This window comes from Thrips palmi, unplaced genomic scaffold (assembly GCF_012932325.1).
Source record: "Thrips palmi isolate BJ-2018 unplaced genomic scaffold, TpBJ-2018v1 HiC_scaffold_4, whole genome shotgun sequence".
In the NCBI taxonomy this organism is placed as follows: Eukaryota; Metazoa; Arthropoda; class Insecta; order Thysanoptera; family Thripidae; genus Thrips; species Thrips palmi.
Genome location: NW_023144631.1, coordinates 8,098,502 through 8,126,208, shown reverse-complemented (window position 1 = coordinate 8,126,208; position 27,707 = coordinate 8,098,502). Strand labels below are relative to the sequence as shown.

General features: G+C 56.4%; 2 protein-coding genes across 5 annotated transcripts in view; one reads left to right on the top strand and one right to left on the bottom strand.

The window, feature by feature from the left end:
* The window catches only part of LOC117649374 (axin), a 39,187-nt gene extending 14,890 nt beyond the window's left edge, over nucleotides 1-24,297 (top strand). The window contains exons 2-13 of one of the 4 annotated variants that reach the window (XM_034392065.1): nucleotides 4,114-4,188; nucleotides 18,427-18,586; nucleotides 18,727-19,156; nucleotides 19,241-19,442; nucleotides 19,528-19,775; nucleotides 20,088-20,255; nucleotides 20,411-20,561; nucleotides 20,662-20,902; nucleotides 21,012-21,217; nucleotides 21,336-22,159; nucleotides 22,273-22,488; nucleotides 22,600-22,726. In XM_034392065.1, coding sequence (XP_034247956.1) covers nucleotides 18,526-18,586; nucleotides 18,727-19,156; nucleotides 19,241-19,442; nucleotides 19,528-19,775; nucleotides 20,088-20,255; nucleotides 20,411-20,561; nucleotides 20,662-20,902; nucleotides 21,012-21,217; nucleotides 21,336-22,159; nucleotides 22,273-22,488; nucleotides 22,600-22,726 — 2,874 coding nt within the window. In that variant the 5' untranslated portion in view covers nucleotides 4,114-4,188; nucleotides 18,427-18,525. Of the gene's footprint in view, nucleotides 1-4,113; nucleotides 4,189-15,982; nucleotides 16,473-18,426; nucleotides 18,587-18,726; nucleotides 19,157-19,240; nucleotides 19,443-19,527; nucleotides 19,776-20,087; nucleotides 20,256-20,410; nucleotides 20,562-20,661; nucleotides 20,903-21,011; nucleotides 21,218-21,335; nucleotides 22,160-22,272; nucleotides 22,489-22,599 lie in introns of those variants that run through there. The other 3 variants (XM_034392066.1, XM_034392068.1, XM_034392067.1) reach the window with 3 other exon arrangements.
* On the bottom strand, nucleotides 24,246-27,560 carry LOC117649375 (leucine-rich repeat-containing protein 45-like). Its single transcript, XM_034392069.1, has 11 exons — nucleotides 27,193-27,560; nucleotides 26,863-27,123; nucleotides 26,546-26,724; nucleotides 26,326-26,454; nucleotides 26,072-26,222; nucleotides 25,791-26,004; nucleotides 25,527-25,707; nucleotides 25,181-25,446; nucleotides 24,933-25,106; nucleotides 24,624-24,862; nucleotides 24,246-24,539 (listed from the first exon to the last, which is right to left on the bottom strand). The coding sequence occupies exons 1-11, from the start codon at nucleotides 27,285-27,287 to the stop codon at nucleotides 24,452-24,454; spliced, it is 1,977 nt and encodes a 658-aa protein (XP_034247960.1). The 5' UTR covers nucleotides 27,288-27,560; the 3' UTR covers nucleotides 24,246-24,451.
* Nucleotides 27,561-27,707: the final 147 nt, after the last annotated feature.

Genomic DNA, 27,707 nt, shown 5'->3' with positions numbered 1-27,707 from the left:
CCGGCCTGGCAGGACGAAAAAGCCCAGTTGATTCTTTCCTTGCCATCCCAGACCAATTTCGGCCCTCCACTCATTATTTGTAGGGGCCGCCAGGGCCTTGTGTGTGCACGTCACTGACGTCAGCGAGCCAATCAGGAAGTCGCTGCCTTGTCGCGGAGGCGGAGAGGGGTGCAGCTCGGACAGGACAGGACAGGACAGTCCGGAGGCCCTGCCCCGCCCCGCCCTGTCTTTTTACGGTGGGCTGGCGGTGCTGGCGGTGCAGGCAGTGCTGGCGGCAGGGGTTGGATTGGACCATTGCACTGCGCTGTTACGGTGTCGCAGCGGTGCCGCGGTGCTGCCCCTCGCTTTTTCACGGAACCCTGCTACCCTGCCGCCTTGAGGCGCCTTGAGGCCGGAAACGACGCCAGTGCAGCCCCGCGCCAAAATAACACCGAAAACGGGGCGGACGGGCCCTCCTTTGAGGCGGGCCGCTGGCACCGACTCGCTAAGAGGGGGATGAAGCGCCGCGCTGGCACACTGGTCGGCCTCCCCATTCGCGACTTGCTGTCAGGTGCACCACTGTGAACCTTCGGCGGCTCCGGCGGGGCCGTGCCATTATTTCCAAGATCGGTGCGATGGCAAGTGCGGCGCTGAATGCGTTCGTCTGGCGGCGGCGCGGCGGCAAACCCGGGGGTCGTTAGTGGAGCAGCCGAATCAAGTCAAGTCCCACACGGGGCTGGAGACCGCTGGAGACTCTGGAGGCGAGTCTGGAGACGGAAGACCCCCGGCCCGCCCCGTCCGCGGAAACCACTCCAAGTGCGCGCGCGCCGCGTCTCCGCGTCTTCGGCGAGGATGCGCGCTGCCAAAGTACCGCCCCTTTGAAGCCGCTTTACTTTCATTTTTCGCGCCGTTATTGTTCGCCAGTGTTGGCACGACTGGCGCGCGCCTCCACTCTGCCCCGCGTCGCCGCGTCGCGCCGTTAATTTCTTGGTCTTTTGTCTTTCTTTAATTAGGTTAGGCCGCCGCCTTGGCCGCCTTGGGCACAAAGGCTCCCCGGCCCGACCAGGGGCCCCGGGGCCCCGCGCCCCGCGACCAGGGCCCCAGATCAAAGACAAGTAGACGTGGTGCAAGCCCGTACCGAGTCCGCGCCGCTGCCGCCACTGCCGCCACGCGACAAAGTTAAAATGATTTATTTCGAGTAATTTAGCCGCGCGCCCGACGCGAGGGGGGCGGGAGGGGCACTGTAAGGCTGAGGGGGCTACTTAGGCCGCCGTCGTCATCGCGAACGAACGGCAGCACGACGGCCAGCCAGAGGGATGTGATGTGACCCAGTTCGGCAACTCACATATTGGCTACTATGTACCGTATTCGAGACACGTGCCTGGAACGGCTCGGCAACCAAAATCTTTACCGTGTGGCTGTGTTCGGCCCCGTCCGCGCAGTGGGGAGGCTTCTCCTATTTGCACAGCATTGTCCGCGTGCCCCGGATTCTCCTCTTTGTCCCGGACGAACGATGACGGAGCGGGCATTAGTCTCCGCGGAAAGAGATTCCCTGGCCGACACTCTGTCTCTCTCGCCGCAGTCGTGGGGCGCGGCGTTCCGCGGGGGTGCGAGAGAGACGGCGCCACTGTCCGGAGGCAGTCTGCAGCCTGCAGGTGAATGGGACGCCGGATCGTCGCGCGCGCGCTTTTTCACCCTATCTCGTCCACCCCACCGTCTTGCAGGCCGCTATTAAGTATGAGGGGCGTGCCCTCGATCCCCCCCCCTCTCCTCTCTCTCTCCTCCCCCCCCCTCTCTCTCTCTCTCCTCTCTCTCTCCTCCTCCCTCTCTCTCTCCCTCTCTCCTCTCTCTCTCCCCTCTCTCTCTCTCTCTCTCTCTCTCTCTCTCTCTCTCTCCTCTCTCTCCCTCTCCTCCTCCTCTCTCCCCTCTCCCCTCCTCTCTCCCTCCCTCTCTCTCCCTCTCTGCCGAACTGGCCCGCTCCGGCTGCTGCTGCTGCTGCCTCCCTTTCAGCGTCGCAAAACAAAAGAGGGCTGGGAGGAAAGAGTTAACTACACTTTTGTTTCTGCGACAAGTTGAAGGGCCGTGCTGTGCTGCGCTGCACCCGGCGATGCCGAGGCGATGCCCGAGATGGTGGAGGAGGGGTGTCTGCTGTCTGGCCCGGAAGGCTCCCGGAAGGCTCCCGGAAGGCTCCCGGAAGGGGGAGCAATTATAAGCCTATTTGCGTGGCGGGGCCGTCGTCGGGCCGCCCCGTCCGAGGTCGTGGTGGCGGTGCGGGGGTGGCCGTCGTCACCGCGCCTCGACGGCCGCGGGGTGCCGCACCTCCAGCAGCAGGTGCCCAAGTGCCCCTGAGTGCAGCGCGGCAGCCAGCTGGTTGGAAAGTTTGGCGGGCCGCGGGGGCGCGGGTAGTGCGTATCCCTGTCGGCATGCATGATGCATCGCGGCGGAGTGCCGCCGTCCGCCGCGCGTCATCGTCAACCCTTACTCCAGCCGCCACCCTCGCCCCGCCCCGCCTCGCCCCGCCTCGCCCCGCCCCGCCCCGCCCCACCCCTTGGGCCCGTATGTGCGCGCGGCGCTGTGTGCAGAGCGTTTGTTGTCTCCCCAAACTATCACTGCGATTCTGTCTCTCTTCCCCTTTTTTTCGGACTCGTCGCTATCGGCTCGTCCTGGTCCCGCCCCTCTCGGCAGTCGCGTACATACTACGCGCGTAGCCACACACGGCCGGCGCTTTCGGCGTCGATAAACAATTGGATTTGCCGCATTCGCCTGCTTGTGCAAACGTGCTTCTGACGGGGAAACTGGATTTCTAGGGAATTCTGATTTGCCCGCGCCTGTTTTGTTTTCATGTCCGTTTTTTCTGCGCCTGCGTGTGTTTGAATTTGTCGGCCGCGAATCGTGGGGCACAGCTGGAGCGGCTGGGGCGCGGCAGCCGCACGCCGCTCATGCCGCTCCAGTCCGTCAGCTCCGTCGTCGTCGTCGCCGGTATGAATTTCTCATGAAACAATTTACCGGACGCAATTATGCAGGGCGGTGACGTCACCGCGCGATGGCGCCCCGTCGCCCCGATGAAAGAATAAAAAGGGCCCGTTGTCTGGATCGAGGGCGGGGCGGAGCGGGGCGGGGTGGGGTGCACTGTAGTCGCGCAGCAAGGCAGTCGAACTGGCTTTTGCTTTTGTCTTCCCGCTTGGCGTCAGTTTTTGTCTGGAACATTTCGGACGGGGTTCCAGGCACAGGGTTCCAAACGTTCCAGACACTTGCTGCTGGCCGCCGTGCCCTGCACCGCCGTGCCGCCCAGGGCGGCCAGGGCAGGCAGTGGGGGCACTCCAGCCTTTTATTGCCGCACTAGGACGCAAACATATCTGCAATCGGCCATTAGCCGGCTGGCGATACGACCTGGTGGGTCTTGGTGGGCTTCGCGCGCACCGCGCCACCGCCCCCCCCCTCCTCAACCTCAACGCGAAAGATGCGACTGCGCGATGAAAAATATTTTTTAAAAAATAAGCAAAAGAAACCAGCAAATGTTGGGAAAACATCCCACCCAAGGATTGCGAAAAGCTGCCGCTGCTGTGGTGTCATTTCGTTTCCAGGTGCAGTAAACTTTTCTTTTCATTTTTCTCTTTCATTTTTTAGAAAGTTGTGTGGTATTATGATTGTCCTGCGTGAGTGTGACGGTCAGAGTGGCCGCTTGAAAGAGTAATGAAACGCGGCGCCGAAAGTTGAAAGTTCGGCGGTAAGAGCATTTCCTTTGCTTTCGTTTCGTTTCCGCGGTCTGACTTTGGCTTTGGCGACCTCTGCCTCTGCCTGCTGCTGCATCTAATTGCCGCCCGGGGTGGAAAAGGGGGGGGGGGGAGGCCGGACCAGTGCAGCGGCAGCAGTGTTTGCCGGCCTAAGCGGATCGCGGACAACCCTTCCGTTGTCATTCGCCGTATCGGAGTGGTGTAGGGTGGCCGCCCGGCTAATTCACTCCCGAGCGAGTGGCAGCGGCCGCAGCGGCTCCACGTCGCGTCGCGCACCGCGAGGGCGGCAACCCTAGAGACGCATCGGGGGAGGGAAAGTTGAAAAGTGCGGCCCTTGGTTCACTCAGGACGAGGGGCGTCTGTGTGCGCACCACCCTGACGGCCGGTGTTGGTGTTTCAGTTCGCAGAAGGCTCGCGGCCAGGTGGGGAGCGCTGTGGACGGTAGACTGGGACTGTGGGTGGAGCGCGTGGCGCTGTGAGTATCAGCATGCCTGTGTGTGTGTGTGTGGTAGACGTAGACGCGTAGATGACGTAGATGTAGTTGTAGTGCAGGAAGAAGGCGGAGACGACCCTCGGCGACGTTGTGTCAACAGACGCCCTTTTTGATTGGCGAGGTTTGCGACGGCCTGACGGTCTGACGGCTGCGGGCCGGTGGGCAGAAGGGTCCCGAGGGCGCGGGGCGCGGCGTCCGAGGGTCCGAGGCTTCTGCATGCGAGTGCCGCGACGTGCGAGGGCCGTGCCAGGACGCCGCCGTGGCCGGCCTTTGCCCCGCACCAGCGGCGCGGCGGCGTCCCAAGCAGGCCTCCGCGTTTTGACGCTTCGATTCATTTTCATCCGCGGCGCGGACTTTTTCGTTTTGCCCGACCGTTTATTGAAGGGGCGTTTCGAGTCGCTCGGGCGCGTGGGGCGGGGTTCGCCGCCCGGCTTGGCTCGTTCGTTACAATCTGTGGGAGATTTATTCTGTGGCTTCCCTTGAGATATTGCGCGGCAAAAGCGCCCAGGGGAGAAAATATGAGCCGTGGGGGGTCTGGGCCTGGGCCGGCTGGGGCGTGCTGGCGCTCGGCGGGTTTGGCTCGGCGGCCACGCCGACGTCGACAACGTGATTACTCGGGAAATTTGCGCGGAGCAGCGCGAGGTGCCCGCCGTGCCGTGCCGTGCCGTGCCGTGCCGTACCACCGCGTCGCGCGAGGTGCAAGCCACTGCCTCGTGACGCAGACGTACGTGAGGTGGGTCCCTCTGCGCCCTGCGCTCACACCTCCACGAGCCCTGGGGACCCTGTCCTCCTGCCTGCCCCGCCACTGGATTTTAATATCCGCCGCGCCACGCCATGCACTGGTGCCCGCGGCGGCGAACGCAACGCCTCACCCCCGGCACGCCTGCCTGCTTCACGGGTCGTCGACGCGGCGCGACGCGGCGACATCGCCGGAATGGCGCGCCGTCCGCCCCGCCATGCCGGCCCTGCCGGCCCTGCCCCGCCGGCGGCGTGTGAAATTGAAATGAAATTTGCAGTCTTTGGCTTTGGTCCAGCGCGGCCGTTTTTCTTCGCTCTCTTCCCTATCTCTCTCTCTCTCTTATCTCTCTCTAGCGGGCTTTGTGTGCGTGTGCTGGCCGGTAGTGTGCGAGAGACGAGTGTCAGTCTTGTGCGTGATGCCGGACGGGGCGGACAAGCGTTCGCTGTAGTGTTTGTGTTGCAAAAGGATTCGTGACGAGAGGAGGGCTGCCGCCCTGCCGCCCGTCTTGTTTGCCTTGGCTTTGGCCGGACCGCCTTGCGCTGCTTGCTGCCCTGCTGCTGCCCCGCTGCATTTTCGCCGTTTTCGCGTGCCGGCGTGGCGTGGACTTGGCGTGCCCCTGAAGGTGTCAATCACCCGGGATGACAATGACCTGCATTATGGTTGCATGCCGGCCGCGCCTAGCCCCGCCCGCCCCGCCAAGCCGCGGGCCTACAGCATGTTGACATGCCCTGCGTCGTGCACGTCGTGCAGCTGGCGGGCTTCCGCTGTGCACCGCGCTGTGCTGCGCTCCGCCGGCCGCGCTGCATCGCCGTGATGGCCGTGATGGCCGTGATCCGCGCCATGGAATGTAAACCTCTGCGATGCTACCGCCACTACCGCCAGGCCGCCACCTGATCGGATCGGCACGATGCCTCCCCCTGCCTCCCTGCCCTGCCCTGCCCTGTCTCCTTGTACGGACGGCGCGGCCGGTACGGTAGCGCCTGCTCCGCGCTCCGCCTGCCCTCCACAAGTACAGCGTGGTGCCGAAGTGCCTCGCGTTGTTGTTGGACGCCGCCGTCGCCGCGGTCGCCCCCCCCCCCTTTCCCCTCCCGCTCGCGGGCTCAAGCTAAAGCCCGGACGGAATGTGTCGGCTGGTGAATCCAGACAAACAGAACCGGTCCTGTGTGTGTGTGCGCGCGCGTGCGTCTGTGTGTGTCCGCGCCTGCGTGTGTGTGTGTGTGTGTGCAGGCCCTCTTCCTTCTGCCCGTAACGCCGCGCGGCCCCCGCACCAACCGGCCCGCCGGCCGGCCGCCGCCTGTATCAATGATTTATATTAAAATAAAGGGGAAAAAATAAAAATAAGTGGAGGCGGGGAAGGAAGTCTGAAAGGCGCGCGACGGCGGCGGTGCGGTGGCCGTCATGGCGGTGGACGGACCGAGGGCCAAAGGACCAAAGGAAGCGCGGGAGGTGAGGTCCGAGGTTCGAGTCGGGCCGCCGTCGTCGCGTCGCTGTCTTGGAGGGCGCGACGCGGTTCGGTCCGCCGCGGTCCTGGCCGCTCTTGCCTTGTGTGTGTGTGCCTGTCTGTGTGCGTGCGTCTGTGTGTGTGTTTGGCGCCAGGCTGCGCGACCCGCCCTGCCCGCCTGCTGCGACACCCCGCCCTCGCCTCGCATTATCACACTTCCGGTGCTCCGCAAAAAACAAGTCACGTCGGACCTTCGCGCGCCGCCGCGCCGCGTGATGCAACCAGAGGACGCAGCTCGGGACGCGGCGCGCAGTGCGCCGTGCCGTGTTGGCCCTGCCGCTCGTCAAGTTCCTGGCGGCGGACAAGCAGCAAGGGCACCGGCTCTCTAGCAGCGGCACCAGTCTAGGAGGCCTCCCTGGCGCCGCCGAGTCCCTCGCCCCCTTCCCCACGCCTCTCGTCCGTGCCAGTCCCTGCGCCCCCCGCGGCTCGCTGACTGGGGGGTGAGGTCGCCGTCGTGTCCGCGCCGCCAGGGTCCGCCAGGGTCCGCGCCGTCAGGGTCCGCCAGGCCTTCGCTGCACCGAGTGGCGGCCAGGCAGGCCGGCCGGCAGCCGATTCGCGTTGCTCCTTTTGTGCCGTTTGGTTGGGCGGCGCCGCCGCGCCGCTCCTGCTCGTCCATCGGACAAAAACTGATGGGCGGTCGGACACAACACCGTGGGGGCAGTAGAGTTGCGAGTGGCGAATCTAATAACGCCGCGCTGCTGCTGTTGTCGCTGCAGTGCCGCGCCGGGGGTGAGTCTCGGCGTCTGGCACGCCGTGGCACGCCGTGGCGGCGCGGCCGCGCCAGACAGCTTTATGAGTGCGGTTCTCAATCAGATTTGTCGATTTTTCCGGTCGCGTCCGCGTCGTCGTGGCCGAGTCGGCCGAGTCGGCTCCAAAACGTTTGTCGGGACTTTAGTGGCGGCGGCCACGGCGGCCCCACTCCGTGCTCCAGCCCTGCCGCCCCGCCGCTCCGCCCCGCTGGGACCGGCCGGGCCTGCGCCGGGCACGCCGGGCACGTGAGGCAAGAGTTATTGACACGACGCCGCGCTCGGCAGGGAGGGAGAGGGGCGGGGGGTATTGAACGCGGTGTCCGCCGCGCCAAGGCGGTCGCCGGCAACTTTGGAGGCGCATGGCCACTCTCCGCGCCTTGGCCGTGGAGCACACTATCATGGCTTAGGGGCGGCCCCAGGCCCCAGGCCCGGCTACCGCGTGGAGCGGCCTCCGCCCTCCACACACCTGCCGCCGCTAGCCTCGGCTCTGCGCCGCTCTGCGCCCTGCGGTACGCTGGATGGCGAAATGCAGCGTGCGCCTGATTGCCCCCGAGGTGATAATTTGGGGGTTGGCTTTCGGCTGTAGGATAACGAGGTTGCCTGGCCCTGGCCGACGAGGCCTGCTGCCCGACGGCTGCCCGATGGCTCGCCGATGACGGCACGAACAAAGCGCGGACAGTCTCGTTAAGGGTTAACTAGGTGTCGGCACGGCCCGCCCCTGGCCCGCCTTTGCCCCGCCAGCCTTTCGGCCCTTCGCCAGGTGCGCTTCGCTTCGGCGTGCGGGCGGTGCGGGCTCTGCGCTGTGGGCACGAGGCAGCTGGTGGCGGCGAGAAGCGTTTTCAGGAGGTGCCGCTGGGCCAGGTGAGGCGTTCGTCTGGCGGCGCGGCCCCGTGGCCACTGGCTGCCCCCCGGGGCACCACGGACGGAGCCAGGGTGCGCCGAGGATCGCGGAACACCGCGGCAACGCAAAGCGGGCCGTGGCGGCGGCGCGGGTGACGGCGGTGACGTTGACGGGCAGGTGCGTGGTCCGTGTCTTGCCTTGTTCGAGTGGTGCGGCCGGCCGGCACCTCGGGCACCTCGGTCGGAAGTGCGGCGGCCCTCGAAGGGCTCGAAGCGTGTTCGCCAACAAGACCCTCCTGCGCTCCGTGCGCGTCCTGTTCGTCTAGTCCCCCCGGAGAGCAAACATTGCCAAAACTCATCCCGAGTCGGAAATAAAGGGCCAGGCATAAAGCGGGAGGCGTTTTCGACGTCGGGCCGGCCTTTGTCGTCCTCGCCAGCATGCGAGTGTGTGTGTGCGTGAGTGAGTGTGTGTGTGTTTGAGGGGGCAGGGGAGAGGGGGAGGGGGTACCTTAAGCGCGCACGCGGAATTCCTTGGCAGGCCCTTTCTTTGGCGAGCCCCCTTCCATCGGATCCGCGACCCCCTCTCCCCTCCCCCTCCTCCCCACAGAACGGAGAAACGCGCCGCGCGCCGCACAGAAGAACATCTCGGATGGCGACGTTTGTTTTTCTCAGAACTGGGCGGCGCGGCGGCGCGGCGGTGATGCCGAGGCCGGCCGAGTCCGAGGGGTGGCGGGAAAGGATTCGCCCGGTATTCGAACCCGCAACCGCAGGCCTGGGAGTTGTTCGAAATCCAGAACGTGTCACGGACTTCGCGTTGGTCCTTGACCACCTGAACTCCGGCGGCCTTCCGCGCTCTGAGAGTGGTGTGGCCGTTTGGCGGCGTTTTAGCTGCCGGCCTTTTTGAACGCGGCGGTCAAAGAGGTGGGGGGGGGGGCAAGGGGTTGGCTGCATCAGCGCCCCGCCCCGCCCCGCTTACCTCTCTACTTGGTGTGCGGCGAGGCGACCGGTGTACGGCAGTGCGTCGGGGCGGCGGGGCGGCCCCCTCAGAAGACACCCAAAGTAGTAATTACGTTCCGATGGACATGGACAGGGAGGAAAATTTATAACCTCACCTTGCTGCTCGCCTGAGTCTCCGAGTCTCGCCTGCCGCACCGCGCTACGCTACGCTACGCCTGCTACGCCGCGCCACCGCGCTGGAGGCTCCAGGGCTCCAGTCGCCGTCTCTCTCTCTCTCTCCTCGCCTGCGCCGTCTGCAACTGCCTCTCTCTTTCTCCCTTCTCCGTCCGAAGCCGAAGCCTCTCGCTACCTGCAGGTCCTGGAGGCTGATTCCAAGCCGTGCTTGTCCCTCTGTCTCTCTCGCACTCACGGCCCGCCCCGACGCGCGCGCGAGAGAGAGATAGCGCGTCAAAGCACTCTGTTTCGGAATGTGCCCGCAGCGCTCGCTTTGGGCCCTTTGGGCGTGGAGGCCCCTTGAACGTGGAACCGCGTGGTGCCTGCCTACCTTCGAGGCGGCGCGCATTTCCAGCATTTCCTCGTGGGTCGTCACGCCCGTGTGTGCGCGCGACGCGCGTTCCAGGTAGAGTTCGGAGGTCGGCGGCCAGCCTCTTCATTGCCGGAGCCTCGCTTTGCCTTATCGTAATCGCTTTCGAGTGAGTACGGGTCCGAGCCGCGGCCGTGCCGTAGTAAGGTGCAGTCGACGGACAGGCAGGCAGGCAGGCAGGCGGACTGACGGACGGCACAGATATAATGATAGAGCCGCTCTAGCGCCTCGCCGGCCGGCCCTGTCCGTGTGATGCTGCGCGGCACTCGCATGGAAACGCCTGAAGGAGGGGGGGGGGGGCTTACGGTGGGGTCCGCTTGCCCGGCTTGCCCCGCGGCGCGGTGTTGGCGGCGCCCCCTCTCTCTCCAGCTGCTGCACCTCGCTGCACCTCGGCGGCCGGACAGGGTTAGGGTTACAGTACCCGAAGGGTGGCTGCCAACTTGATGTCTCGATCGGGGTTTGGGCGTGTTGGGGCTTTTGGGCGAGGACGTCGACGGCTCGGACGTTCTGGCCGGGGGCGATTCCGTGGCTAGACGTCGCGTGACGTGAGCGTGCTGCGTGCTGCATGGACAGTGCACCCACGCCACGCCGTGCCACCCCGAGACTCACCTGCTGGCTGCCTGGCCGCCCCGCCACCACGCTGCAGCCGCTGCAGCCTCATCTTCTGTAATTAGATATGGCCGATCCCGCTTCCCGGCCTAACCTAACCCGGCCCGCCTGGCCTAACTATCCAATCCCAACGCCGTCGCGCCCCAGTGGAATCTTGGCCGCACTGTAAAATTCAATTAGGCCGCGCGGCCGGCCGCCTGATTCCGAATTAGGATCGTTGCGTCGCTCTGTCTCTCTCCCGCACCCGTGCGGGGCGCTTGGGGGAGTGAGAGAGGAGACGGCGTGATGGCGCGGCAGTGCGCCTGGTCCCGGACCACACTGGCCGCCGCCCGGGCTTACGCGGCGAGGCACGGCGGCACGGCACGGCACGGCGCGAGAATCAAACCTCGGCGGCACGGCCTGCACGGCGTGTAATTGAATCGGAGCGTGTTTGGTTGCTCGTCGTTTTGCTGCGGACGAGACGCGGAGGGGGTTCGTTTGGTTTGACGCGACCCTCGAGGTGTGGTCCGCGGCCGTGCACTGCGGAGGCTGTTGTTTTAAAAATTAATTTAGCTCTCGGCTGTCCGGCTGGCCCTTGTGCTGGCCCCGCCACTGGACACGCGGCCACGCTGCTACGCCGCCGGCTCGTTTGCGGCGGTGGCCGGCGGTGCCCCCAGGCCTACGCGCTACGTGCTACGTGCCCTGCATGACGAGCTCCCGGAGCGGCGTGGCGTGGCGCGGCGTGGCGCGGCGCCGCGCACAATAACGCATGATACCAGACGACTTGCCATTTTTTCCCTTCGCCGCCGCCAGCCCACCGCCAGCCCACCGCCAGCCCACCGCCAGCCCACCGCCAGGCCCACCGCCGTTTCTTGATTTTAATAACGCGGATGATGGCGGCTGGCTGGATGCACGATGCGCCTCGCCGGTCTGGCCGTCTCTCGTCTTTTGTCAGAGGAAAATGAGGGGCCGTGGCAAAAACGCGAAACGCGCTCGAGCGACAGACGGCGTCGCGGCGAGGCGCGGTGCGCGGACCAGTCGATTTCCCCCTCCACCCCCAACCCCCACATCCACATCGGGATTCCGACCACCGCCGTCCCCCCCCCCCCCCGCCAAGCCACTGTGTCGCTTCGTCAAAATATTTGGATTGCGCTGCAAACTTGACGACGACGAACCGCGAGCAGAAAGGAGCAGAACGAGTCTCGGATAAAAAGTGTAGTACCCCGTGTCGTCCCCGCCCGGATACTGTCTGCGAGCTCAGGTGCGGAGATGGAGGGCTGGCTGGTTCGCTGTTCGCTCCGCTTTTGTGTGTGTCCGCCGCTCCGCCGTGCTGTGCGTTGTAGTCCTTGCAGTGCAGCGGCCGCAGCGGCGCAGCTTTCGAGATGTCGTCGTCGTCTCGACCTGCGTTGCGTTTGCGATGGATGGATGGCACGGACAAAGCGCACGGCGGAGTGCGGCAGCGAGCGCGGCTCTTGGAAAAACAACGCGAGGCGCTGGAGCCTGGAGCTCCCGGAGCACCGCGTCCTGGAGCCTGGAGCCTGGAGCGGAGCGGAGCGCGCTGGAGTGTCGCGGTCGGCCTGACGGGCCTGACGGGCCTGACGGGGGGCGCCTTGAAGGAAAAGGAGAGAAGGAGACTTGAATGCGGGGAGTGCTGCCGACGCGGCGCATGTCGTCGGTGTCGTTATCGAGCTTCTCGTGCATCGCCTGCAAGCTTGACCGCGCTGAAAGCTGCATCCTCAGAACTATCAGGCCCAGGCCGGTCGCGGAAAGTCCTGCCTCGGTGCACCGTACAGTGCACCTTCCTCTTTTTCGGTTCCGCGTCACGTGGAAATGTACTGCAGCGGCCTGATTCCTGTCGTCGCTCTCTCTCGCACCTATTCGGAGCTCCTCAGCGCGAGAGAGACAGAGAGACGCTGTTGTATGGCTGGGGAAAGGCCGAGGCTGCTTAGGGTTTAGCGCGGCAGCGAGGCCGAGGCAGGCATGTCCTCTGCCCTGCCCGTGTCGTGTCACTGTGTCACTCCTTGTCGCGTGCAAGCCGTGCAAGCACACTGCAAGCTTTCAAGCCGAGCAAACGGTGCCGCCCATTAGTGTTGGTGCGCGTCGCGTCGTCTTGTTCACTTCCACGACTTCCACGACGTCCGAGAAGTCCAGCCGTCTTGTGTCTTGTTGCCGACCTGCCCGGCCCTACCCGGCCCTGCCCGGCCAGGCCGACTCGGACCCTCGTCGTGTCGCCCGTCTCTTGTCCTGTCGCCGAGTAAAGCAACTATTGAAACGGTTGCACTACACTGGTACTGCCCTGGTGTTGTTGCATTCCGTTATGGCGGGGCCGGCCGGGCCGGCGGGGCGCGGGCGGCACGACGAAGTACCCAAAAGGGGCGGCTGCGGGGGTGGAAGGGGGGGGGGGGCAGGGAAGGCGATGACCCATTGGGGCTATAACCTCGGCCGGCCGGCCGGCAGTATAATGCAGGTAGAAGTGTGTGCGCGCTGTCCGCCGCCAACTAGGCCGCCAACTAGGGCACTGTCACTGCCCCTTGTTGCCCCTTGTGTCCGCCGAGAGGCCGAGAGCGTGGCAGCGTGGCGTACGGCGAGCAGGTGGTGCGTGGCCAGCGGCCAGCGACGGCGGACTTTGTCTCGGACCGCACCCACGCCGCCCCCGGCCGGCGTCCTCGGCGTCCCCGGCGTCGCGGGCCCTGCGTCGCGACGCCTCTCACCACCAGCTCGGGGCGACGGGTGCTGGCCGCGCCGGCCGTGGCGGCGAACACGAACAAGGAGGTGGGGCGGGATGGTGGGATGTTGTTGTGCCGCCCGTCTTCCATACCTCCCGTCCGTGCGTCGTCCGTGCGTCCGCCTGTCCGTCCGCGCCTGCCGGGCCGTCCTCGGTGCGCCCGGCGGCGTGGCGGCGTGCGGCGTGCCGTGGGGGGAGGGAGCTGGAGGGAGCATCCATAACCAATGCACTCCCCGCCGCCCGCTGCACCACGCTGCACCACGCTGCACCCACGGCCGCGCCGCGCCACACCGCGCCGCAGGTTGATTCGTCTCCCTCACGTCATGCCACGCCGGCCGGGTCCAAGTCGTCATATCCCTGAATCTCAAACCCAGGTGGCAGTGCTGACACGGCCTCCAGGCCCGCCAGGGATGCATGCCCATGCCGTACTCCGAGACGGCTGACGGCGTGCTGAAGCCGGCGAGGACGAGATACGTAGGTCGCCGCGCGGGGACCGTCTGGGAATCGCTTGCGCCGCGCCCTCTTCATGGTCCTCGTGATCCTACTGGTCCTCGTGGCCCTCGTGAATGTCGCGGTCCCTTCTCGCCGGGTGCACTTTGGGGCCCTTTGGCGTTGCGCGTGGGAACGGTGCCCTGGTCTGCGTCCTGCCCTAGGAGGGCGATTGTCGGCGACAGACGATTGACGGGGCCAAAGTTCGTTACTCCTCGGAGACGCCGCCCGTTTAGTGTTGGGCCTTCGGCGAGGCCTTCGGGGTGGCGGCTGGCGACGAGGGGCGTGCGGCGTGCGAGCGGCACGAGCTGTCTGTCGCAGGCTGGGCGCCGGGCTTGTCTCACTTGGGCCCCACCCCAGCCACCGCACCCCACCCCGCCCCGCCCCGCCCCGCCCCAGCGCAGTGAATCATGCGACACGAGGATCTGAATAAATACGCCCTGCCGCCCGAAGCATCCACACCTAAGTCAAGTCGCCCCCCGCCCCCCCCCACGCGATGACGAAGGAAGGGGAAAGGGGGGCTTGGGGCGCCCCGAGTCTCGGATACAGAAATATCTCCGAATCTCGTCCGATTGCTTACAAAACATGCGTAGTGTTTACGTGCTGCCACGGGGTCCACGGGACTAGCGGGACGGGGCCCACGGCCGGCACGGCCCACAGCCCGCCGGGGCGCCCTGCTAGTGGCCCTGCCCTGGTAGTATGAGTGATGTGGGGGCTTGGGGGCTTACTCGCAGCCCCCGTGCCCTACCTTGCCCCTGCCCCCTCCCCTCTCTCCCGCCGGGCTCGAGCGTCAGCTGCCCGCCCGTCCGTCCGTCCGCCTGGCCGGCCGGCCGGCGATGCCGCCTCCTCCTGGGTCGGCTTGGAGCTGAGCAGAGAGCGGCGGCGCAGGGCGGCGCGGTGTGCGTTTTTGTCGGTTACTTCTAGCAGTTGTGAAGCGGCGTGCCGTGCCTTGGCTGTGCCGCCGTCCCCCCGACCCCCCAGCCCCCGCCGGGGCTCCCGCCTGCCTGCCTGCCAGCCGGGCTGTCCGGGCTGCGGCGGGCTTGGGCCGGGTATGTCCTGGCTGCCCCCTCTCCCCCTCCTCCCCGCCGGCGATCGGACCAGCACCAGGGATCGGTCCGTTTGTCTGCGTGTCCTGCTTGTAGGGTTTCCAACGAACAGCGGCTCAGCGGCGTGTTCGCTGTTCGTCGTATATCCTTCCCTTGACCCGCACCCTTCGCGGAGCCAGGCGCAGCGCGCAGCCAGGCGGAGCCCTTCCTCGGGCTGGACAAGATGGCCCTCCGCGCCAGGCTGTGCCGGGTGCCGGCGCACTGGACAAGAATGTGAACACCCCCACACCGACGGGGCGGCTCGAGCGAGCGGCGGGTTCGATTCCCCGTCTCGGTGCCAAAGAAATAGCAACTGGTACCGGGCCTTTATCGGTGACAGTGACACGGCCGACCGGCGGCTTTGGCTTTGAGATTTTAAATTGACCGCTCGCCGGGCGTCCTGTCAAAGTGGCACGATGCCGCCTCGCCGCGCCGCACCCGATACTCGCTGCCAATCTTGCCTCTCAATCAACAGTTGAGCCCCTAGCCGGCACGTCTGCGCTTGGCCCAGCCGGGGCCGGCCGGGGCCCCACCCACCCCCTGGCCGCGGCCGGCGCGGCTGGCGGCGTGCCCATGGCGTGCCCGAGCGTGGCGTGCAGGTGTGACGGGGCGGCCCGCGCGCCGTGCCGCGCCGTGTGTCTGTACCTCACGCCGCCGCGGATCGTGACGCGACGTGCAGGGCGTGCAGGGCGTGCAGGGCGTCTCGACGTGGTCGTCGCCGTGGCATGCATCCCCATGGCCTTATCGGCCTCGGCGCGGCGCGGCGCCAGGGCAGCGCATCCGCCGCGTCCGCCGCGTCTTTTCACTTCCGCTCCGCGCTCCGCACCACTTCTCCTCTTTCGCCGACGTGACGACGTGCCTGCCGGCGCGGCGGCGGCTCGTCAGCAGCATGTACGGGGTCATGTTCGTGGTGTCGCTCGGCCCGGCGTGGCTTGGCTTGGCACGCCACCGCGGCGGTGTCGGTCGCACTGTGCGTTGGCGCCGACGGCTCGGCCTCGCTGCTGCTTTGCTAAGCGGTGCGCGCCGGAATGCGGGGCGGGATGTCCAGTCGGGTGAAAACTGCGTTGCGTGATGCGTTATCGAAGAAGTGCGAGGCGAGGCGAGGGCGGCACGACAAGGTGCAGGAGGCAGGATTTTTGTAGCAACCCTACGGTCAGCAGCATCACAGGGACCGGCTCGGCTCGGCCAGCCCTGCTCCTCGGCGTGGGGCTCGACTCGACTCGATCCCGGCGCAGGCTCGGCGGCTCGGCTTGCCTGGCTTGCTTGGGCCCCTCGGCCACGGGGCACCGGCACCGGCACGCCAGGCAAGAGGAGCGACGGCCGAGGCCGAGCCGAGCCGGCGGCGGCGGCGGAGACGCTTTGGACGAACCCCCCTCCCTCCCCGCACCCCCGCAGCCCCGCGCCGCCGCGCCTCCGCCGCGCACTAGTCCGTCGAGTCCTGCCCCCTCCCCGCAGGATCCCTCCTCCCCCACCTCTCCTCGTCCTCCCTCGCTCTCTCTCTCCTCCCTTTCCGTCCTCCTCCTCAGTCGCTCCAACATCGCCGTGGCGTGCAGGGCACAGCCGGGCGCACGTACAACGTCCTGCTGCAGCGCCTTCTCTCGCGACGCCGAGTCGGGCCGGGCCGTGCGCGTTGAGGAATTTTTGAGCCGGCTTTTTGGACGCAAGTGCGTTCCGCGTGCCGGGTTGCCGGTAGTGCCAAGTTGCCTTTTGGCGGATAGTGCGAGCAAATCGGTGTGCAGTGCGTGTGCGAGCGCGCGGCGCCACGCTCAAGTTGAAGGTGGCGCTCTTTGGCTGCTTGAAGCATGGCAAGCAACTGTGCGTGTGACAGCAGTGGAAAACAGAGACCGCCAGTGATTTTGTGATCAGTGTGTGTGAGTGTGAATTAGTGTGAAGTGAGACCCAAGGATTACCCGGCGCCCTTTGGATAACCACCCTCGCCCCTTGGATTATTTTGGATTAAGTGTGGACTTTTGGATACCCTCATGTGATATTCGTCATATTGTGGTTTTGGTAAGCATCATATTTACCTGTTGCCTGAGTGGTGGGAGAGAACACACGTTTTGGAAAGATCGAAGATTTCTATTTTAAAGAATGTTTAGGTTGCATTAAAAATTTGAAAGTGTAAGCTAGACCAATTTATCATTTTGGATTACATTCATTTGAAATAATATGCCAAAAAGTACCAAATAGCGTCTTTAAACATTATTATTAATAAGCTTGTGAATCTGTCTCATTGAAATTAATTGATGGCTTGTCCATATTTATTTAAATATTTGCTTAACTTGCCATGCTGCACATGTGTGCTGCATGCATTCAAACCCCTCACTCCCTCCCTCCTTGCCTCCTCCTCCTCCCTAACTCCACGGCTTCACCCTTACCAACCCTTGTCAGTCAGACTTCCTCTCATCTATCAAAAGGTCCATTGAATATTGGTATGAAATATAATTGCACCGGATCACAATGGAGACCACTCATGCATGATGAATGGATGTGTCTGAAGGGCCTCTTCTGATTCCACCTCAGTATTAAAAACTGCTGTCCAACATGCTGTAGATTAAAAAAAAAAAAAAAAGAGTTTATCGAAGTGTTAATATATCTGTTGATTTCTACTAGAATTATATTTTTTGTCCATTAAATTTTTTTTTGTTTCCAAGCAATTATTGGTTCTCCCAACCTTTTTTTCCTTTTATTTTGTGGGGGAGTGTATCTGGAACAAATGCCTCGCTCCTGTTGGTGCACTGAGCTGTTATGACAGCGGCTACCACATCAGGCTGTAGAATTATGAGAGGGGAAGAACCTTGGTAGTGGGGGCTTGCCGAGGGTAGGTTGCCTCTGACATTGTGTGTGCTGCGCAGTGCGCAGAGTGGGTGAGTCAGATTTTCTCCCCCCCCTTGAGCCAACGCCGGCAGGCTTGCTTGGTCCTCTTTTCGTGGCAGCCATTCGTCTCAGTTCCACCGGTCAATACAGTTGGCAGGAGAACGGCTGTGGGGAAGCTGTGCAAGATTTTGTTCGGTGTTCTCAGTCTCTGAAACATTTTAGTCTGCTGGTGTGCACGGTTTGAGCAATGGTGCTGTTTTGTGAGTTTTTATTATTGTACCTCAGCAGTGCTGTATTTTTGTTTGCCGTTTAATCCTTAGGTTGCGGAGATAGAATATACCTTGAGGATCTCTTTTGTCTGGCCTAAGTCTCAAACAATTATTTCCAACTGATTTCATCTCATTGTATATCTGATTTCAATAGTCTTTTTATTTTAAGTCACCTTTTTAATCTGGAGTGAGTTTGAACTCGTGGTTGGTGTTGTATCACCCTTCATTTGAGTCTTTACCCGTATGATTTTTTGCTGTTCATGCCTTTGTTTGGCCATATGACTGGAGCAGAGGTAACCTGATATGCTTGAATGAAAGTTATGAGGAAATATGAAAATAATAAAAGGGGAGTGGACCCCTACCCTCTGCCGTGCCCTTTTTGAATTTTTTCCACACCCCTCCTTTTATGATTCATATGGTCTATGGGCTTTTTATTCTTTGTTTGTAATGTTCTTTGCCATTCTAATCAAGTCCCCTCAGCAAATGCTTGCGTTTCTTTGTTCTCAGTGTGTAGTTTTGGTATCGATCGAACCTAGGGAGAGGGAAGCCAGCCCTCTCATTCCTTTTTTTCCGCATCTCTCCTGAGTCAAGCCAGCGTCCCTGCTTCACCAGCTTCTATTCACTTCTCCCTCCCCTTGGTTCCGACAGAAGGGCTGGGCTCAATCGATAGTGGTGACTCATCTAAAGCGTTCCCTCCGACACCATCTCTTCATTGTTGTGTTTCTTCTGGCCTTGACTGTTGTATTTTGTCTTCATTGAATCAAAGCCCATATAGTCTTTCGCTTTTCAATTAAAACTCTGCATACGTTCAGTATTTTATAAAAATTAAAATATTTGTTTCAAATGTTTTTTATAAAATTTATTTATTTTTGTTGCAGGTGCAGTTTGGTGTCCATCATGAAGTTATTGCCTGATCACAATTGTGATTCTGGCGATTGGCTGACATACAGTGTCAGCCCCAAATTCCATCAACTAAAATGAGTTTCAGCCAGAGGCATCTAATCTTCAATGAAAATTGTCCGAGGCCACCAGTTCCTGGTATGTTAAAATTAAATTTCTAAGAAAGTCTAAACTTTATTCAGGGGCCTTTCGCTTCTATGTTTATGTCCATGGGTTTTGCAACACACAATGCTGTAAAGCTGCTGCTCTAATAATATCCATAATTTTTTGTTTTTTAGGAGAGGAAACGGATGTGGTGGGCTCTCTTTCGCCCACCCCAGGGTACCCATATTTGCCGCCATGGAATTTCCAGAAAAAGCACGAATCACCAGTGCTGACACCACGCCGATCCAGCTTAGCTGCTGGGTCTCATTATACTACCACAGTGGCAGACCACAATGCTCCTTTGGGCTTCGAGCCCGAAGGTAGCTGTGGAGGTGGGGATGCCCGAGGACGGTATCCCCATGAACAGCCCTCACCTCCGCCTTATATGCGATGGGCTCAAAACCTGCACTATTTGTTAGAAGATTCAGATGGTGTGGAACTTTTCCGTACTTTCCTCAAACAAGAGGGTCAATTAGACACTTTAGATTTTTGGTTTGCTTGTGAAGGCTTGAAGAAGCAAACAGATCAGGAACGAGTTATTCAACTTGTCAAAGTTATATACAGGTATTGGGGCGTTTTACTTTCTCCACCTTGCATTTCCAAAGTTTTCTCTCATTTTCTAATTATTTTGGTATTCTTCTTCCACAGAAAATTTTTGCAGAAATCTCAGTTATCTATTCCAGATGATTTGCGAAAAGATGTTAACCGAAGGGTAAAGGAAGGCAGAGAGCCTGTACACCCTGGAGTATTTGACGCTGTACAGGCTGCTGTGGAGCAACTTATTAGCAAAACAACTTACCCAAATTTTCTTAAGTCTGATCTGTACCTTCAGCATGTCCAATCCATGCAGGTAAAATAACTTCCACTTGTCCTCTTGTTGTTTACTGTAATTTTTATCGAATTAGTTGACAATGGTCATTCTCTGTCCCTGGCAGAATGGCTCCAGTGACAATGGCGAATCTGGATCATCCAGTGGCAGTAATAGTAGCAGGGATCCAGCTGGACTTGCTGGTGGATGTCCTCTGCCCACACTTCATGAAGATGCTGAGTTATCTATGTCCGCTTCACTACCACCCTCTGTGTCTACCTCCATGGCACCTCTCCGGCTCACAAAAGATATGCTCCTGGCTACGGAGCGGAGAAGAGCAACAGACCTCAAACCTAAGCCGGAAGCCTATGCTGGGTATGTAGAATCTTCACAAGTAGTATCATAGTTGCATGGCAAACTCTTGTTAGTTAAGGATTTTTAATTTAGACTGGTTATTTAATGCTGGTGTAAATTTATCATTACTAGTTAACAAGTAAAGCCTCTTCTAGAATTAGGTAGAGACCATTATTTGTGCACTGCATTTAAAGAAAATAGTTTTGTTTGTCTTTTATAAGCTTTACTTGGCCTGATTGCTTATCTCACTGCTTTTATTTATGTTATTTGTTTGATGCTTTTCTTTTGTTTTGTATGTATTTTGATTTTGTTTTTTTGTCTTCATTTTGGTAGGATGTACCTCCAGCGCCCCTACCATAGCCCATTTTCACTTCATCCCAACAATCCCCATGTTGTTTACAATTCTTATAATCCTGTGTCGCGCCAGGATAGCGAACTACAATCCCTCAGCTCTGATGCCCGCACAGAGTCTGACAATCTGTCGCTTACAGACAGCTCAATGTAAGTCATCATATTTTAGCTGGCTGGTGTAGTTTTAATTTGCCTTGTGGTTTGCCTTTATTTTTGCTTTTTTTAAAAATTGCAAAATGATTCAAACATTAAGATTGTAATTTTTGTAATTTATTTGACTCTCATCTGTCATGTTTGATTTACAGCGATGGTATGTCTTCCATCGGGAGGTCAAGAACATCAAAGCGTCAACACATGAGACAATATAGGCAGATGAGGGAAAGTGCTAGCATGAATCGGGACCTTCTTTCTCATCGCACAGTTATTCCTCGCACTCAGATGCTTCAAAAGGAGCAAGTATGTCGAGTCTTATTACAACCCTTGTAGCAACTCTCAGTTATCATTATGTTCTGTGAAACCCTTCTAACAAAAATTGTTTCTTTGTGTTTTTTTGTAGACTCACACAATGGCACCTGACATGTTTGCGGCCATTCTAATTCAAAAGCTTGAAAGTGTCAAAAAAGATCAGGAAGCTCAGGAGAAACTGGATCGCAAGCTTTTGGATGTTGATTTCGAGCGAGAAGATGTCGCTGGCTCGGAATCAGGAATGGCAGAGAATGCTGTGTCCTCTCGTGCTCTGGCTGATGCCCTCAGGGAAAAGCTGTCCCTGGATGATGATGAGGACCAGGCAATCCTCGGTAAGATTCTCTCCTTTGTCCAGTATTGATACTGTGTATTGTCGTGGGATCAGGGACTAAGCCTTTTAACTTCATTTAAGTGCTCATCCTAAAACATTTTTTCTCACAGACCAACATGTTTCAAGAGTTTGGTCAGATCTGACGCCATCGAGATCCCCTGGCTTTAGCTCACCGAGGCCCAAAAGCCCAGACTCCAGAAGACGAGTTCCAACAGCAGCTTCTACCCTTCTTCCTCCCCCTAAAGCACCTGTGGCTGTGCCCCACCCCTATCAGACCAGGGCCAGCTACAGTTGCCGTCATGTCCGAAAGGAAAAGGTGAGTAGCAGTGCAGGGCGCAGGGACTTCCCCAAGTTGCCGTAGTCTGTCGGCATGACTTGTGGCTACCTTCTACAAAAACCCTTTGCTAACGAGCTCTTTCCCTCTGCTCTGGCAGGACGTGTTCTCTACTTTTTCTTCGGACTCTGGCAACGTCCACGATTACATGGAGGGCCCCATCTCGGAGCACAAGCACCACGTGCCGAAGAGCAAATCGGTGCCGGACTACGTGGAGACCCTCAAGCAGGAGGCGTACCGCGACGCGGACCGAGAGCGCGAGCGCGACCCTGCGGCCATGCCGCGGTACCGGGACCGGCAGGACCGGCAGGACCGCCAAGGCACGTACCGCCGCTCGTCCAGCAACAGGAAGGCCCTCGCCGACCAGGGCGACAGTGGAGTCTCGGTCGTGTCGGACACGCAGCCGGCCGCGCAGGCTGGCGTGCCGGGCGTGCCGGGCGTGCCGACACAGCTCAAGGACAGCAAGGTCCTCTCCTGGCTGCTGGAGAGCGAGCGGGAGAAGAGTGTGGTGTCGGGGGAGGGCTCGTGGCACGCCCGCAGCGAAACCTCCTCCAAGCACCGCGGCCACCGTGGCGAGCGCGGCCAGGGCCACGGCCAGGGCCACGGCCAGGGCCAGGGTGCCAGCGCCACCTCGCCCATCGCCTCGCGGCACAGCCGCAAGTCGGGCTCGACGGGCGCTGGGTCCACGACGGGTGGCGCGCACCACAGCGCCTCTCGCTCCGACTCGCTGGAGCGCGCCATGCCCATGGCCATGCCCATGGCCATGCCCGTGCCCATGCCCCTGAGCGGGTGCGGCGGCGTGGGCCCCGCGCAGCCCTTCGTGGCGGACCCCTCCATGCCGCCCCTGCCGCAGCCCCACACAGCCACGCAGCTGGAGGAGGCTAGACGGCGCCTGATGGACGACGGACACCGCCAGCGACCGCGGTAAGGCAACGGGCAAATGGCAAAGCGCCATGTCTATTCCCTCATCTGGCATTTGCCAGTGTAGGACCGACCGGACGATGATCGCGTCGCTCATGTTCAACTTTTGCCTCCAGGTATAGCGTGGGCGGCAAGGCTGAACCTTCACACTCCAACCCCTCGACGCTGAGGAGGCCCGCACGGCCGGCTCGACCTGCTGTCGAGGCCCAGGAGAGCACCACCGTTGTCTTCACTTTCTGCGAAGAGCAGTTCCCGTATAGAACCAAGATCCCTAGCAGGCCGGTTACTCTAAAACAATTTAAGGAGTACCTACCTAAAAAGGGAAATTTCAGGTTGGTATTGTTGCACCTGAATGTTTGTAAAGAATGTTTGGCCTGTGTAAAATAATTCTGAAAAGTGTTTCTGTTTGTCTTGTCTAATTTTCCCCCCTTGGCTATTTTCAGGTACTTTTTCAAAACAGAGTGTGAGGAGTTGGACATGAAGGTAATCCAAGAGGAGATAACTGACGATAATGATATTGTTCCCCTTTGGGAGGGCAAGATCATGGCTCAAGTGAAACCAGTTGAATAACATGAAAGAAGAGTTCTGTCACCAGAACTTTCTTCAGTTCCTGTTACTTCCCTTGTACCTTGATAAATGTGAGACTGTCTTAAAATGTGTCCTGTAGACACTAACTGACAATACATCTCTCTCTTTAAAGAAATGTATTTTTTCAAAGAGACGAATGAAGTTGTATAAAGTAGATATTGTGATTGAATTGTAGGAATGAAATTCTGTTTCTCACAGACCCAAGAGGCCTTATTTCTGAGAATCCATCTCTTTTGATAAAGCCTATTGTTTTCAGTCATGTGCAATGAAATGCATTAAATTGTATATTAATTTGTATCAAAATATTTTTTGTAAATAAGTATAAATGTCTTCTATCTTAATAGTTTAAGAAGGGACATTAGTCTCCATTTAATGCATTTTATTGGAATCATGCCATGTGAAGACCTCATGTAAGGAGGGAGTGCACTTGTTTGTTAATTCTGTTTCTTAATTGTTCAGTTGTGATTTAAATTAAGACTTAACTGTGTGACTCACTGATCTTTCCTTCTCTTTTCAAAATAAGAAGTTGGGAGGTGTTGCATTATCTGAAGAACAACTAAAAGTGCTTGTACAGCCCTAAATGTATTTCAAAGTCTTAATTGTGACCTCAAGTTTTTTTTTTTTTTTTAAATTGGCTATTTGTCTTGTCTCAAAGGGCCATTTCTTTCAAAGTTTTTAAGTTTAATTTCCTTGTATCAACTTTGTGCCATTTTCCTTTCCATGTGATGTGATGTTGTCAAGACCTGCTAGCAATATGTGTGTATACAGCTTTCATGTGGAGGCTGCACACAATTCCTTCTAACTTCGAAGGAAAGACTTACAAGTCTGATCACCCAAAAGGGCTCCTCTATTCTTATCTGATCTTGGATCATGCTGATACTGAGAATCAACGTGAATTATTTCTTTAATACCTCCTCATTTCCAATGATTGAGACTGCGTTAGATATTGCCATTTTAACTTAATTCTTGTTAAAGCTCAAAGACTTTCACTGTAATCACTGTAAAAAAAAGTTAGGTGTTGAAACAATGTCACCTGACCAGACGGTTCTTTAAATTAATTTTTTAAGCATTAGAAAAATTGAACTAGTCACGTTTTTATTTGTCATATTTTCATTTGAGTGGAAGCAATATTGCTTCTTATATTTATTGGGATTGGAGGTTTTCACATGATGATTAAATAAAGGTTTCCCAGTGACTGTGGTGGAAAAGATTGGATTACCAAAGATCCATCTTATCTAAGCACAGCTCATCCTTGCCATATTTCAACTATTTATAATAATGAATGAAGTTTGTTGTATCAATTGTTCAAATGCATTGAAAGACTTGTTAATTTATTCTATTTTTTCTCTATCATCCATATGCCTGAAATTACTTGACCTTGGATGAAGATGTATTCTTGTACAATCTTAAAAAAAATATGAACTCTCTTAATACAGTATTCTTATTAAGAGCTTTTCTAGTTCCTTTTGTATAAATTTGATATGAATTATAATGTAAATTGTTATATAAAACAGTCTGTAAATTTATTAATAAAGTGCAAAGTAAAAAAATTATTTGGTGAGTCAAGTTTTTTTTATATTTTATTGAAAGAGACCTCAAACTAGTTTGAACTCAGTTACACTAATTGCAATCAGGTTTGGTGAGCCACGCCACACAGTGCACAAAGCAAACCACTCAAACTAGAAAATAAACTAGCACTCTAGTTTTTCAAAAGGATGTTGTGGAGGGGTGTACATTTCCAAGATACTTAGTGAAAGCCGAGTACAAAGCTCCTGCTCTCTCTATTTCTTCAGTCCTGCAACAGAAACTCAAAAATTGTAATATCACTACATTCTCTCAAAAGTACAATAAACTAACGAATAAATCAAAAATTTGTTACCTCATTCTCTGAATCTCCTTTTCTTTATGAAGGAGATCTACTTGTAGTTTAGTTCTCTCCTCTTTCCACTTTTCTTCATTAGCTGCATTGTGACTCCGTATGTCTGCCATTTGTCTGTTAAGGTTGGTAAGTTCAAGCTGTAAACGATCAACATCAGCTTTGCGACTGTCAGCTCGAGCTACCTCTTCATTTTTCTCCACTCTTAATCGAGACACAATCTCTCGTTCTCGACTAAGCTCCTGTAGAATTAAAAGTTTTGCTGGAGATAAATGGAATAGACCAGTATAATAAAACCAAGAGCTAACATACCTCATGCAGCAATGTTAATTTCCTTTGAGGTTCTCCCAGCTCTGCAATTAAGCTACTATTCTGTTCCTGTACTTGGCTCAAGTTATGCTGGACTGTTTCCAATTGTTTCTCTGCTCTTAGCCTTCCATCTCGGGCAGCTTCAAAGTTTTCTTCAACTACTTTAATTCTAGCCATCTGAAATTGACTTGTAGAACTAAGAAATAGTTTTTGAAAAACACTTTTAAAATAGGATGTCTGAGTTAACTTACTTCTTTCTCTCTAGCCTCTTGAACTGCTAGAGCAGTTATCTCTGCTGATCGTGCTAATTCCTGGGACATATGTGCAGCATGAGAAGACTGCTCCGACAATTTTCTTTCAAGATCAAAAATATTAGCCTCAAGTGATGTTATGCGCTCTGTCAAACGTTGATGGTTGTGATGGGCATCTGATTTGTAAGTTCTCATTTTCTCATCAAAATCTTTCTGAGCCCTCTCAAGTTTTCCCTCACTGTCTCTAATAGTTGATTCCATGTTTTCTGCAGAAAACAGAGGTAAATAAAAATAAATTAACAATATGTTTATTATAGATATTAAAATGACTCAGTGAAAGAAGAACCTCTATGTCTCTTCCGCTCTATTTCCAACAGGCCGTTTAGATTTTCTTGCAGCCTACGAACTTCATCTTCTGTAACCATCAGTTTCTTACTCAATTCAGACACTTTCGACTTTTCAACAGATAAATCGTTCTCCATGGACAGAAGCTGCTCTGACATAAGATCAAAATCCTCACTGTGTTTCTAAAAACATTGAAAAGGTTTTAAATAAATCTTAGCTATGTAAAAAATTGAGTACAATCCTAATAATAATGCAAAAAAACTACTTTTTTAAGCTTTTCCAATTCTGCTTGATGCTTCTCTGCTTGACATTTCCTTTTCTCTTCCTCATCGCCGACAAGGCTTTGAAGTTCTTCATTTGTGTTTTCCAGTTTCCTTAATTCGGTTTGCAGGGATTTTATTTGTACTTGTGCATTTGCCAATGCTGCATTCTTTTCATTAAGAACATCTTCAACACTGCTGAGCCTTATTTCTGTTTCTCTAAAAAGTGCAAAGAAATTTTAGTTTCTTCTGATATTAGAACCAGTATAAGTCATTTTTTCCTTACTTGATTATCTCCTCATTCTGTTTAGCAAGACTCTCAATCTCAAGGGAGCGCTTAGCTTCAATTCGTCTTACATGCTTTGCAAGGAGATTATTTCGAACAGAGCACTCTTGCATAACTTTGTGGCGGGAAAGGTTGTGGGTGGCACATTGCTCTGGAAACCAAAAAGAGGATTTTACAAAAGTGATTTTTGTGACGCTTTTTGATGGGTTGAAAACTGTCATATGATTGAATAAAAACTTTGAATGATTTCTCACCTATAGCTTGGAGAATATCTCCAGTTATACAATTGCCTTGGAGCTGAACATTGTCTAATGAATTATTATTTTGCATTGCTTCATAAATGTACTGTCCACCCTGCCACCCTATTTCATTCCAACGAATATCTGCCAAAAAAACACATTTTTGTTTGTTTGTTTGCCTTCAGAGAGCCAGTAAAACTAAATATTAAAAAATGAATATTTCAATATCATATACCAAGAGATTTTAGAGCAGTATTGGAAGTGAGGGCATTGCTCAACATTGATGCACACTCTGGGTTAAGACGATTGTTTTGTAGATCAAGAATTTCTAGACAAGTGTTCTTTGCAAGTCCTAAGCAAAAGTCCTTAAAAGAGTCAGGAAAGAGACCCAGGCTGTTCCATTCAAGATTAAGTCTATTGGAGGAAAATAATAAGAATAAATAAATCACTATCTGTTTGCAGTGCAATTACAAGACCAAATGAATTATAGATTTGACATAGATCATGTAAAAATTTTAGTTATGAGAGAAGAAGTAGCTGACCAACACTTACTTTTTAATTGATGAGTTACTTGAAACCATCTGACCCAATTTGCTTATACTATTGCCTGATATGTTGTTTCCCTTTAAGTCCACTGATGTAAGGCAGGATACATGAGACAAGCTTTTGAGAATGTATGAAAGTCCTCGAGGGGGCAGTAAACAATCAGTAAAGATGAGATTTAGAAAAGATGTGGAATTTAAAAGGACTTTTGATAATATTTCACATGTTTCTTTCGTCAAGCTGAAGCCAGACAAATCAAGAGATGCCAAGCTGCAAACAAGAGTGACGTTTCGGTCTAAAATTTATTTCAGGTACATGAAATTTTTTCAGGTGAGTTACCTGTTGTTAGATAAAGCTCTTAAAACGTTCTGGTCAACTGGTATTTTATTCGCATTGCAAAGATTAGTGAAAAGGTCACGTTCGTGTAGTGCCATAGTTGCTGTCGCAGCTGTCAAACAACTGTCAAACAATCTATTCGCAGATAATTTTCCCTGGACCCTGAGACCAAATGGAACAAATGGCAATTTGCGTGGTAGCGCGGCACTTGGATCAAGGAACAGGCGTCAATGAGGTGAATGAGGCGCCCCAGAGCAAGGAAACCGATGGGAATTGACAAGGAAGTGCAAGGTGCCGATGCCGGCCACAGCAGACGGAGACGCCTGTTTGTTTTGTTTTGTTTGTCCAGGGAAGCACAACCGCGCAACCGTGGGGTGGGGTGGGGGAGTGAGGGAGGCAACCGGCAACAACAAAAGGCACGCGCTGGACAGTGCTGCGACCTGGCGGCGGCGCGGCCAAGCTCTTGGAGCAACAGAGCGACCGATGCGCCATCTGGCGGCCGGAGATAAACTGGGAGG